Genomic DNA, 13,324 nt, shown 5'->3' with positions numbered 1-13,324 from the left:
TGTTAGTCTCTGTGAGACTAACAATATATTTATATATTTAAACAAAACATTAAGGCCTATAGTCCTGAGTATAGTATTTTATGCATACAATGAGACAGGACCAGTGGGTTGAAACGAGGCCTAAATGCGTCTAACAAGTGGTATATCAAGAAGGGAATGAAACGGCCACTCAGATCCTAAATTGCCCTATTAGAAAATTATAACATATTTTTCTCATCATATTGTATCATAAAGTTACATTAAAGCAACATGCTCTGGGGGGCAAAAAAAACAAACAATGCATCACAACGCATATTATAACTCAATATTTAAATGATCACCCTCCAAATCAACGTTCTTCTGACGTAGTATTATTTTATATAATTAGATTAAATAAACAATAACAATTTTAAAGTAGTAATAATAGTGTAATAATCATAATAATAATAATAATAATAATAATAATAATAATAATAATAATAATAATAATAATAATAATAATAATAATAACACAAAGAACAAATATAAATAATTGTAATTAAGACGTAACAAACAGAATAATAAATTCTTCTTACCTTCGGGAAATACAATTCTCATTTTGAGATAGCTAGTGGTGAGCCTGATGATAGAGGCTTTATCGAGCTGCGAGGTGATCGCAGAGGGCAAGGGCAGAAGTTTGGCCAGTTCATAAAATTCACTGTTCTCCTTCTCGCGTCGAGTCCGGGCAGCATTTTTAGATTTTTCCTTCATTTTAAAAAACAGTAACTTTGACTCCCCTTGAGAGTATAATCAGTGGACTGGTGCAGCGCTCAGATAGGCCTACTAGACCATTTCATAAGTTGTCAGTCCTTCGTGTGTCTATGTGGACGCGCTTCCAACCGCACGCTCTGGTGTCTCTTATAAATAGCAATGCGGCTCTATCCCAACTAAATCCACAATGTCACATTCCCATATTTCCAGGCTACCAAGCGTCGATGAAGAGGTAAATAGATTCCGATTTGTAAGGCTGGATATGAAGTTGTGGCCTGCCATGGGGTTCACACACCCGGGTCCATCCTCGATGTCGACTTCAGAGATTGGATTTCTTCTGCACATTTACCTGAGCGACAAACAGACAGGGCACAACATTTGAGTAGCATACTCAGGTCGTTTCCAGCTTAGTGATATAGGGTCGTATTGCTACATTTGCTATATGTAATGGCTATTGAAATAAATCACTGTTGTGTCTGCTGCTGTGCGAGGGGCCCAGACATGATCTTGAGCATAATCTAGAAATTCAAAAGATATAACAGCAATTTTTCCTGAGATTTTTTTTTTTAAATCCTTTATAGCAAAACAATAAACACTGTCCCATTCGCAATGCACGTCGTTCACAAGGGAGCTGTCAAACTTACCATCCGATGGTTGCGAATCAACAGCTTGTAGCAGGCGTGCATTTGGTGTCCGTGTGTAAATTCTCTCGTCGGAACAAAGTGAGGCTTTAATTCTATCAGATCTGTGTTATGCTACATGGATGCACTGGGTTTCTAACGCCTCCTCGCACATCTACTCACGGTTCCCTCTTTCCCCAAGCACATCCCGGGACCCGCCCACCTCTACCAGTTTACCAGCAGTCTGGAACCTCATTGGACAATGTGAGCTTCTTGGACTGTTGCCCTAACCTCGTTCTGGGCGTTCACATCCACGGCGGTTCGCCTGGCGCGGGGTGGTCCAAATAAGCGTTATAGGCGAGAGAGAGGAGGGGCGGGACTTTTAAAAAAAAAAAACGTTCGATTTTTTTTTTTTGTTCGCATGATAAAATATTGTTACAAACACCATATTTATTCTGCTGGTCGTTGATGTAATTATTGTCGCGTCCTTGTAGTTTTCGCTTATTTCCGGGGAAAATCAACTAATTGAAGTAAGACCGGACATTGCGTTGAGGTGGACCAGGATAACGGTGCAATTGGGAGTCCTTGCTCAGCCTATATTGGCTGTCTGTCCACTGTGCGGCCAACAAGCAAACGGAATGCTGCTGCTGTCTCGGCCCTACTAGGCTCAATATGAAACTTCAGTTCTGTAGATGTTATAGTTCATACGCTATTTTCTTGGGAAATGCACTTGATGTCAAGAATAATGTTTACTACCACGAAACATTCAAAGACAGACAGATTAATCTGATATTGTGTGTTTTGTAGACGCATATTCCCGGCTACAAACAATTCCACCCAAGAATCATATCTAAACGAGCATATTCACGTAACTTGACGCTAATCTAACCCTTTTGACATTAACATTATTGATTAAGTTAAGTCGACCTTCATATAGGATAAATGTTCGATTATTCTTGCAATATTGTGAACGCTTTTTGAAAGCAAATGCAATATTAGAAAGATAAACGCAAAAATACGGCAGGGTTCAGCAATATGTTTATTAGGGAAATTGTGACAGCTAATGCGAGCATGGATTATCCATTATGTGGCGCAAATACAAGGAATATAAAAAAAAGATTGCCAGACTTTGACCGTATCGGTGCCAATGCGAATATCCTGCAGGAGGTTGCGGGTTATAGGGCAGCCAGCAGCCCACATGTCGAGCGCTTAGGCACAGCTGTGCCGAGGAGAAACAGTCAATAGTTGCATGTCTAGGCGTGATGATTTGCAAAAACGCGACTCAAACAACAAACTGAAGCATAACCATCATCTATGCTTGATTTGTTTTGGCATGAGGAATAATTAGCCACATTTTTTTAGAAATTTTATTTTCTCTCAACAAAACATTTTTTTTTAAAGTTCTTTCAACCACAAGAAGCAAATGACCGTTCAGTTGTCAAATATCCAGAAATCAAATGCTAACGTTTTACTTCATATGTTTTACTTCGGTGATGGATGTGGTTTGAGTCTTTCTAAGGCCCCTGTAGGTTCTGGACTGGGTTAGGGTAGCAGATATATTCTTCAACTGATAGTTTGACAGTTTGGACATTTCTAAGTGAAGCCCCCGCAACCGGCTAAGCATTCTGCACACCTGCTAGATATTCCCACTCTGGGAACTTAAACAAAGTCTTGTCAACTACTTCCACAGCCTCATTTTGTACTCCAGTTTTGTTTTCCCTGTAAAACCATCTGGCTGTTTTCTCAGATTCTAAAGAAGTAAATCAAACTTGTTGCTTGTCTTAAAGATTCCCCAGCAGACTATTTAACTCTAGAAAAAACTGAATTGAAGTAATCCAAAACAGCAAACAATGTTTATTGGGTTTTTATGGCGATGACCGGTTGTGACAAACAAGCCATCTATTCAGTTAATAGCCATTTATTTAGTTATTAAACAGTAAAGCATCTTGTCTGCGCTCGAGCAAAACTGCATGTTGGTACGCTTGTGTTATCATACTGATATACTTAAAAGCTCCCAGGATGCTTTTAAAGAGGAAGAATAATGCTTCTCTGGGTAAAACATAACCTTCTCCTACTGCAATGACAGCGGCTGATTGGCAAACAAACGAAAGCAATGAAAACAACAAGAAAAGGCGTTCCCTTAATTCGAGCCAATCATAAACGTCAAATGCAATCCCCCTTGGCAGAGATGCTTCGTCTGATCTTGGTCTTTGGTAACCTCGTCAGGTCAGTGTACCCTCCTTGGGCATTTCCACGTAAGTTCTGGCACTATTGTCAAATACAGTCGTTCGCTGAAGATCCTTCCAAAGTCCGCCAGGCCGTCAGCAAGCCAATGAGCCGGGCAACTGGGCAGCCGGGTGCTCCGGGGGGCTGTGGCTGAAGCACAGCTTGCCGTCGTGGTCCGCGGGTCGTCTCACTGAAGGCTGGATTACATGGTGGCGTCGGTGACCTCTGTGTTGACCTGGGCGGCGATGCTGGGCGGCGTCACGTTGAGGTGGATGTCGTACTGCTGGTCCAGACCCAGGTAGCTGTCGCTCATCAGGTACAGAGTGTAGATGCACCTGCGAATGCAACGGGACAACTGTCAGCGCTGTGCGGGAGCTGGGGCCCCCCCGTCACACAGGGCAGGGGCCCAGCCACAAACACAGTAGCAGGGACCCCCATCACACAGAGCAGTGTCGCCAAACGACTCCGGCGCTTCCAACACATGCTTTGTGTGGACCTTTGGGAGCGCTTGTTTTTCGGGGCTGCATACGGCTTTGAAATGGTTTTAACAATAACAATACGCACATGAGGTAGGTGCAACCGCCCGGCTTTCAACTTTCTATTGTTGAGATTTGATTCAAGTAACACCTGCATTCATCTGATCAACCATAAAAAACATTTTTTTTCCGTTTCCCGCGTGACCTTTCACCCCAGGTATGGTCCATCAATGAAACCAGAAGCCCAGGTGAGTGAATGTGCCGGATCAGAACCCTGAGTATTGGGGGAGTTTGCTTACTTCCCGGTCTTCTCCGGCGTGTAGAAGGCCACGGAGACGGTGTTGTGGTTGCGGAGGAAGCCCACCCGCTTGATGGCCAGCAGCTCCCGGCGCTCCACCTCGCCCAGCACCAGGAACCAGCCCTCGTCCTTGTTCTTGGGGAAGCGGGGGGCCTGGGCCTTACTGTCCTGCTTCCTCTGGAGGGGCATCCCACAGAGCAACACTCAGACACACACACACGCTGGCGGGGCGCACATTTAGACTGGCATTTATTCCTTGAGCAAACATTAATTCTTTCTCTTCTCTTTATCTCTCGCTCTCGTCCTCTTATCTCTCTTTCTCCTCTTTATCTCTCTTTCTGTAGTAAGTTACCATTTGGCCTCATTGATTGTGTAGCTCATGGGCGTGTGCAGTTTTTGCCCTTATGGCATGACATTATAATCACTGAGATTTATTTATATTTATTGTATTTATTTAATTTTGTATTATCTTATGGATGTATGATTGTTGGATACTTTATACTTTTTATTTTATTATTGCATACTTTAGATTCCATGGGCTGTTGTAACAAGTTAATTTCCCATGCATGGGATGAAATAAAGTTCTTATCTTATCTTAATCCAGTAGTACTGTGAGGCTAAGAACCATCAAATCTTCCAAAAAAGTTAAATGTAGTGCACAAGCTAGCTTAGACCAACACAAAAACTTGACATAGCCGTATGAATCAACTAAAGCAAGGTTCTCTAGTTAATTTTTTGTTGGCGATAGACACCATGATAAGGTAAAATAACTTCTGCTTATTATCTCCAAGACGAGGAAGGTTCTCATCGGAGCAGAGCGTGGTTGTGATTAGCCTCAGCCTCTTAACGTCCCCGGCCTATGGTCTGCCCTACGGTGAAGAGACTAGTGTGTGAGGCCCATGGGCTGGTGCTCCACTCACCCTCTGCTGGCCCGTGTTGACGCGCCTCAGGTTGATCTGCAGCACGTACTCCTGGTCGGCGTGGACGCCCAGCCAGGCCTGCTTGTCCCGGAAGCCTCCTCCGCTGCCGCCGCCGCCGCCGCCGCCGCCGCCGCCGCCGGGCGCCGGGACCGGGCGCTCCGTCTGCTGCTGGCACTCCTCCCACCAGCCCTTCACGCTCAGACGCACCTCCACCACGGGCAGGTGGCTGAGGTAGGTCCAGGCCTGTGGTGGTGGTGGGGGAGGCCAAGGGTTGGAGAAGGGAGAGAAGGAAGGGTGGAGGGGAAGACACCGAGATATGAGTGGAGAGCGACACAGATACAGAGGGAAAGGAGGGAGAGGAAAGATTTAAATGATGGGAAGATAATAAGAAAATAAAGGAGCGGAAGTAGTAGGACATTTTTTTTGGCATGGTTTGACAGAGAGAGGGGGGGAGAGAAAGAGAGTGAGAGAGCGCGAGAGAGAGAGAGAGAGAGAGAGAGAGAGAGAGTGAGAGCAAGAGAGAGAGATAGAGAGAGCGAGAGTGAGCGATAGAAAGAGGAGAAAGAGAGATAAAGAGGAGAAAGAGATAAGAGGACGAGAGCGAGAGATAAAGAGAAGAGAAAGAAAGAGATAAAGAGGAGAGAGAGAAAAAAAGGAAGAGAGCGAGAAAGAAAGAGAAGAGAGAATCAGTGGAGAGAGAGAAAGGGAGAGAGATAAAGAGGAGAGAGAGTGAAAGAGAGAGAGAGAGAGAGAGAGAGAGAGAGAGAGAGAGAGAGAGAGAGAGAGAGAGAGAGAGAGAGAGAGAGAGAGAGAGAGAGAGAGAGAGAGAGAGAGAGAGAGAGAGAGAGAGAGAGAGAGAGATAAAGAGGAGAGAGAGAGATAAAGAATAGAGAGAGAAAGAGAGATAAAGAGAAATAGAGAGAGAGAAAATATGGGATTTAAGTGGGAGCCCCGTGTAAGATGGACAGATCCATCAGCTAAGTCTCTCTTGTTTGACAAAAGCTTGATTCATTCAAACATGCATTACACCTGGGTGTCAGGCGCCTCTTAAGTGTTCTCATGGTGAATTTAACACTGGGTTCCAAAGGCAAATCCAAAAGGAGACATAAAGCATATCAAAAAGAGAGCGGTATGGGGAGGAACAGATAAGAACGGACAGCAAGAGACACACTGAGGAAGCACAGATCAGATCAGTGTGTGCGTGCATGCGTGTCGAAAAGGCTGTGTTTCTGTGTGTGTGTGTGTGTGTGTGTGTGTGTGTGTGTGTGTGTGTGTGTGTGTGTGTGTGTGTGTGTGCGCGCGCGTATGTAAGAGAGAAAAGCCTTTCTGATTCACCCGGCAAAAGCTATTTATGCGAGGATTACTCTCCCCGAGAGAATCAAGGCAGGAACACTGCTGCACATCTAATTATTTAATTAGAGTCCACAGTATCTGTAGCGGGGGGGCAAAGGAGAGGAGAGGGAGGGAGGGAGGGAGGGGGCACTGATTGGGCAAGGCCAAAGAGACCCTGCAATGGTGTCCAGACACTCTCATTAGAGCCACAATTAGCTCTTAGATTGGAGGGATGAAATCCCCGTCAGCGGGCCAGTGATGGTGGAACGAGGTGTCTACGAAGACTAGAACGGGAGCCCCGGTCGGGACGTTGTGTGTCAGGTACGGGGGCTGTATGCACGTTCACACACTTATACAGAACCACAATCACAACTCCAGAGACGAGGCGTGAATGAAGCATGCTAGTGAAATGCAATGGGAAATAGGAACGTAAGGGAGATGAACAGCCACCTTCACAGATTTATAGTGCGGACATAACGTCACCCATTGGTACCTGGGACATCTGCGATGCGTTGAGCTCCTGGCCCACAATGGCAGCAAACGCACTCTCCTTTCCCTCACAGGCGGCAATGAGCTCAGGCAGCCCTTCTATTGGTCCCTGGAAGCCACTGGCCCCGCCCCTCTTGTTTCGGTTTGCCCCTTTCCTGCAAAAGAGAAATGAAAGAGAGTGTGTGTGTGTGTGTGTGTGTGTGTGTGTGTGTGTGTGTGTGTGTGTGTGGGGAGGTGGGGGTCAGGGCGGTGGGGGGGATTGGTCACGTGATGCCAGAGCTCCCTGCTGGCCATCGCCACGGCGACCGTCCTCCCTCATCCCTCTCTTAGCATTCTTATTGAGTTTGCACAAAATTATTCGTCACCGCAGGACACCGGCTTGGAAATTCATACGGCGTGTGCACGGAAAACCTATTCCAGATTGCCTTCGAGAACGCTCACTCAAGTCAGTGTGTGTGTGCTTCTATGCGTGTGTGTGTGTTTATGTGCGTGCTTCCATGTGTGGGTGTGCGTGTGCTTCTGTGTGTGTGTGTGTATGCATGTGCTCCTGTGTGTGTGTGTGTGTGTGTGTGTGTGTGTGTGTGTGTGTGTGTGTGTGTGTGTGTGTGTGTGTGTTTGTGTGTGTGTGTGTACACGTGTGCTTCCGTGTTTGTGTATGTGTGTGTGGTGGTAGGGGTGAGAAGGTTTTCAGACACTGGCCGGTGGCGCATGTGATAATAATAATGTTTGCTTACTTCCCATAGTTCAGTATGGGTAATGCAAGCCGCGCCATACAGCGCTGCTAATCAGACAATCACAATGGTGTGGGCAGGCACTTGCCTAGCCCCGCCGCACAACAGCTTACATTAACCCTCCGTCTGCGACCGCCCCTTGTTTGACTATGCAGAGGGGCAGACCTTCATGCTCTGGAGCTGTGAGTGACGCCAAGCTGATCCAGGGGCCGCAGCTGTTGTGTTTGCGTGGCTGCGGGGGGGGGGTGAGGTGATGTTTACCTGAACAGGTGGAGGTCCTGTTGTTCTATGCATGGCAGCGTCAGCAGGGAGGAGTCCTGCAGCCAGCGTCCCTGGATGATCATCTGGACCAGGTTGCAGATGCTGAGCGCCGTCACCAGCCAGCCCTCGTTGGCAGCCACGTCCAGCATAGCCTGAAAACACCAGAGTGGGGATTCTTAACATAGGCCTTTCAGGCATTTGGTTCAACGAGAGGCGGGAATCAATTGTACATGTCGATGAAATAAAGATTGAAAAAAAGGGGAGCGTGACCGAGGAACATCGCCACAGTTTTCGTCCGTTTCTTCTCATTGAGTTAACGTCACACAGGAGCGATTCCAATATTGTTACAACATGCTTAAAAGACGTCGGGGAGTGTTGGTCGTCTCTTATCCAACACAATGTGAAATGGCATTCACAGCCACGATGAAGCCGAGGTCGCTTCCCCGGCGGGACGTAGATCCAAGTCAAACAGGAAGCATGCGTGGGACAAGGCGTGGGAGGAAGGGGATTTGATCCGTCCGAATTTGATGGCTTTGTGCTCGTACACTTGTACGACTGTGCACCAATCGCGGTAGCCGGTTGCAGGCTGTATATGAGGGGGTGGAAATGGCTGAGCCTGCCAGCACGGATATGGTAATGTCATCACAGAATACTTTATGGGTCTGTGGAAATGAGCCACCGGCGTGAATAATAAGCATCATCTGAATTGTGACAGCAGCCAGCCCAGATTTTCTTCACATCTCTATCTGGGAATTCATGTTTTTGAAGACGCCGTCCAAACAGGTTTGACTGTTTTTTTACTTAAACAGTAGCGCAACAGCTCATGCTTTATCAATGATTACATTCGCACGGGGGTCGAACATTGACCCCCTCCCGCCTACATGCCTGTACGCATGTCTGACATGATCTACACCGTTATCAAGATGACATCCTCCTGCTTGATCCAGATCACCTTCCCCTCCCCTTCAGTGTGAATTAAGTTTGCACAACACAGCTGCACTCCAACACACTTAATTAATCCAAAAGTCATCCCGGTGAAAGTCACTATGGCTAAAAAGGCGCCTGGGGAGCAGCCACGACGTCCGGGGAAGTTAATCAAAATGCTAATGCGCCACAAATTAAGGGAGCGATTAACATTTCACAGTAGCCGCTTGAGCAAATGGGTGGCAGCACATGGGAGACTTCATCGTGGAGCTGGGAGGGGAGGGGCCGTAAAGAGAGGCAAGAGGGGAGATCATTCAGTTCATTCGTAAATCTGTAAAAGCATCAGAATGGCGTGTTATTTTTGTGTCCTTCATGTGGTAAGCCTTGTGAGAGCATCCTAATATTCAAGTTTGTGTTGAGCAATGAATATCCACCTGGCCTTTGCTGGGCAGCATTGGATTTTACGAAAATGGCATCGGCCTCAAGCCAATCACAGCGACAATCTAGCTCTTGTCGAATCCGGTTGGAAGTAAAGTTAAAACATAGGAAAAACTGTCGTGCAGATTTTCTGTCCAACTTTTAACATTGTTAAGTCTATTTCGGATAAAAAATGATTTGATTACTACACTGAAAAAATCATGCACAAAACATTAATAAAAATCGGTTCTTGGAGTCAAACTAAAAACCTCTAAGTTCCTTGTTTTGCATTAACGACAATAGGGGTTAGGATGCATAAAAGGGGAGGAATAACTGACCGCTGAGGGTAATTAAGGGGGGATCTTGGTTTCTCTTCACAACCAGCTGTCTGCAGTTTGCAGAACACACATCACTGCACACAACCTGTGGCTTTTCATTAGCTATAAAGCTAATGTGGCCAAGAGATTTTGGGATGTAGTTTCACTAATGAGGCTCCGATAGTATGCGTCACATCCAATACAAGTCCTTCCTTCTTTCTGTTCCCAGCCAGTAAATTTCTTGTTGCTGCCATGACACTGCGTTATGGTGATTAACCCTGTGTTATGGGTCTACGATTGCAGGTGTAGCCATTACATCCAGACTTACTTACTGTCTTAGATTAAAAGTCTTAATGCCCATCGCTTACATAAAGTGGATATTTCAGTTGATGTAAATTGACACAGAATTCTTTTCATTGTTTTCTTCTTTCTTTTCCTTAATAAATTATATGAAGTCCAGGTTTCATGACTGGCTGGGGGTTTAAGAACATGTTTTGGCAAAGGAAGTTTGGGTCTACTGTCTCTGACTGAGATATATTTGTTATTTGTACCTCAGTCCTACAGTGCTGGCGCCACATTTAGTAAGGAGCACCATACGTGACTACTAACAATAGCTACGTTGTTTATGTCGCCAACCGCTGAGACGTGGAAGATACACTGCATTCATAAAGCGCTTTTCCAACCTGGCCACACAAAGAGCTTTACAAGTAGCGGCCTCACATTCACCCAGTCGTACACACATACATACACCGAAGGCGGGGATCAAGCCAGCGACCTTTCGGTTGACAGACAACCTGCTCTACCTTCTGAGCTCCTGCCGGTCTTGCTGTTCTCAAAAAGAGCAACAGCTTACACCAAAGAGCACAACAAACATACAAAACGACTGCACTCCCTTCGTGAGTCAGATCCGCACTCAGATGAAATATTACAAATCAATCAGAAGGGCCATAAAACAGTCAGGCGACGCTCCAGTCACCTGCCACAGCGAGACGCCAGGAGAGCGGCCTACAGCTGCAGCCCCCCCTGACCCCAACGTGGGGGTAATCACAAACACATGTGTACAAACACACAGAGGAGCAGGCCAGGATTCACTGACTCTCCGAGACTTTCCTTCCACGTGCGTCGTATGGAGATGGCTTGGAGGTGTTTGAGATCCTCCGTGTTTGGTACTGGTAGCGCACTGACGAGACGACAGCACGAGGCAGGACATGTCACAACCAGTTCACGGTCGCTTTTTACAATTGCAGTTTACTCATCTATAAATACTGCCCATGTCTCATCCGCATTTTAAGGGCTGTTTGTCGTAGTGAATGGCGAGGCTCTTCCGCACCAGTTAAATATGCCAACAGATCAAAGCCTAACAACTCGTACAACTTGTTTTTAGCTGCAGTTCATATCAATGGATTCTGATTCAGAAGCAATTGGATATATGTATATAACTATAAATATACATTTATACACATATCCTTCCTATAAGGCCTAGGATCTCAATGTCAATAAATTCATGAGTCTATTTTCTTAACTAGCAATTCACACTTTGCTAGTTAAGATGCAAAACACAAGTGTCTCCGGTGATCCGCTGAATTCCCTGCTGTCTTCAGCAGGGTTTGTGTAGTTCTCTGGTGTTTTTTCTACGCCGCGGCTAAACGGTCTCCCTCATGTCTCCGAGATAAACTGTTCCCTCCCTCTCCCACCCTCCCTCCCTCTCTCTCCCCATCTCGCTCAATCTATAGATTTACGGGCTTGCTGTTTCTCTGTGCACACGAACCAAATGCCCCATTTTTACGAGCTATGACTTTTTTAATAGATAAAAAAAAGATACAGGTAGTGTGAAATCAAAAAACACACCAAAAAAATCTGCCTTAAAAAAAAGACATCACACATCGGCCACGAAAATGTTGCAACGCAACGCAACAGGCATTCAACCCTGATCTGTACATAAACACTTGGAATAGAAGCTGCCCTGGTATGGACAGAGGTTTGAGTCCGGCCCTGGGGTGAGACGACCCTGGGGGTCGGGGGGGGGGGGACACTCCGGTGGGGACAGATGGAGAAGCGCTCAGGGCTCTCGGGGTCCACCCTGTGATGTGATCTATAGACGAGCTGCGTCCCTGGGGGAGCACAAAATACGGCGGAGCAAGTGCAGGTCTGCGCTTCAAACCCCCCCCCCCCCCCCGCCCCCCCACAAAAAAAACAACGGCCCTGAAACTGTCTTTGCAGACCGTCGTACGTAACACTATACCTTGTATCAGGTGTTGTGCTATGCGGTTCTTTAACCCACCCAACCCACACACAGACACGTCAGCCCCTCCCCAACGCACACACACACACACGTATGCATGCACCCCACCACGAACGAGCAACCCCCCCACCCGCTATCTCCTCCGCCCCACACGAAGACACACACACACACACACACACACACACACACACACACACACACACACACACACACACACACACACACACACACACCTGGCTGATGCGGATGGCGTTGTCCAGCACCGTCTTGGTGTCGGTGCCGTAGTCGCTGCAGGGCAGGGTGGCGTGGCTGAAGTGGGCCTGCAGCAGCAGGTGGGTCTTGGTGTGGGCGCTGTCGTACGAGTGGGGGTTGACAGGCAGGGGGAGCTGCTGAGCCAGCTGGCTGTTGAGCTGGTCCTCGTTGTGGCGCACGGGCAGCTCGGAGTACTCCTCCGCGTCCTGGTGGTGAGATGGGACGGATGGACGGGAGAGGAGGCACGGAGGTGAGTGAGTCGCATTTGTTTATGCAGAAACCTGTCACGGACGTCACAGAGCGCCTGACAACCTTACAATACAAATACAGGTTCAAAAATAAATAAAGGTACAGGAATAGAAAACAAATGCTGTCACACGTACGCTTGGATAAAAACCTGCATGAAAAGACAAGTCTTTTCATGCACTTTCTGTTCAAAGACTACTACGTGGAAGGCTCTTGATTCCATGTAGGAGCTGTGGCCACCAGAAGAGGCTCCCCCTGGATCATAGCACAGCCACGCTTCGAAAAGGAGGCTTTGGCCCTTTTTCATGCCGAATAACGATTCATGCACTTCCACCCTTGCTTGAGTGGACACTAGGCGATCCTTTCTTGCTACAATATTACTACTCGCCCATGGCTGTGGTTCTGAAAAAAAAGATAATTCCCTTCCGAGTAAATATCAGAAGAGTGGAAGGTCTAAGCAAAGTCTCCGAGCAGTCACCAGGTTTTCAGTGTGACGGATGACCAAAAATAAAATCGGTGCCCCCTGTTCAGACATCAGAGACCCATCAGCTCCCAGTGAAGTAAAAAAGAAAGAAGATATGAAGGTTGAATGGTTTCTGTGCTTTGAGGTTCAGCGTTTGGCCATGTTGTTTAGGGGCGGTTTGGGCCGAGAGATGCACGGACACGCATTGCTCAGCTCCTCTAATTCACTCCAGTTCAACTCCCGCTAATGTAGTCCCATCAAGCGGCTCCGACGGAGGCATTTGTCAAAGCCTTCCCCCCGGCCTGGACTGTTAGGGCTCCATCCATCACTGACGGGAGGCAGTGTTTCAAAAGGCTGGAATTGAGAACCAGGGCTGGAATG

The 13,324-nt window shown here is 47.0% G+C and overlaps 2 protein-coding genes across 4 annotated transcripts in view; both read right to left on the bottom strand.

Moving 5' to 3' along the window:
* sim1a (SIM bHLH transcription factor 1a) overlaps positions 1-1,539 on the bottom strand; it is a 14,477-nt gene extending 12,938 nt beyond the window's left edge. Inside the window, exons 1-2 of the mRNA XM_030371643.1 lie at positions 1,374-1,539; positions 555-1,078 (exon numbers count right to left, since the gene is read on the bottom strand). Of these exons, the coding sequence (XP_030227503.1) occupies positions 555-729 (175 nt within the window). The 5' untranslated portion in view covers positions 730-1,078; positions 1,374-1,539. The remainder of the gene's footprint in view (positions 1-554; positions 1,079-1,373) is intronic.
* An 831-nt stretch (positions 1,540-2,370) lies between these two features.
* The window catches only part of ascc3 (activating signal cointegrator 1 complex subunit 3), a 97,412-nt gene continuing 86,458 nt past the window's right edge, over positions 2,371-13,324 (bottom strand). For all 3 annotated transcript variants that reach the window (XM_030370039.1, XM_030370040.1, XM_030370041.1), the window contains exons 37-42: positions 12,216-12,440; positions 8,083-8,234; positions 7,095-7,245; positions 5,270-5,512; positions 4,351-4,526; positions 2,371-3,910 (exon numbers count right to left, since the gene is read on the bottom strand). In XM_030370039.1, the coding sequence (XP_030225899.1) occupies positions 3,778-3,910; positions 4,351-4,526; positions 5,270-5,512; positions 7,095-7,245; positions 8,083-8,234; positions 12,216-12,440 (1,080 nt within the window). In that variant the 3' untranslated portion in view covers positions 2,371-3,777. The remainder of the gene's footprint in view (positions 3,911-4,350; positions 4,527-5,269; positions 5,513-7,094; positions 7,246-8,082; positions 8,235-12,215; positions 12,441-13,324) is intronic.

Source organism: Gadus morhua, chromosome 11 (assembly GCF_902167405.1).
Source record: "Gadus morhua chromosome 11, gadMor3.0, whole genome shotgun sequence".
NCBI classification, from domain to species: domain Eukaryota; kingdom Metazoa; phylum Chordata; class Actinopteri; order Gadiformes; family Gadidae; genus Gadus; species Gadus morhua.
This window is presented reverse-complemented; position numbering and strand designations above follow the sequence as displayed.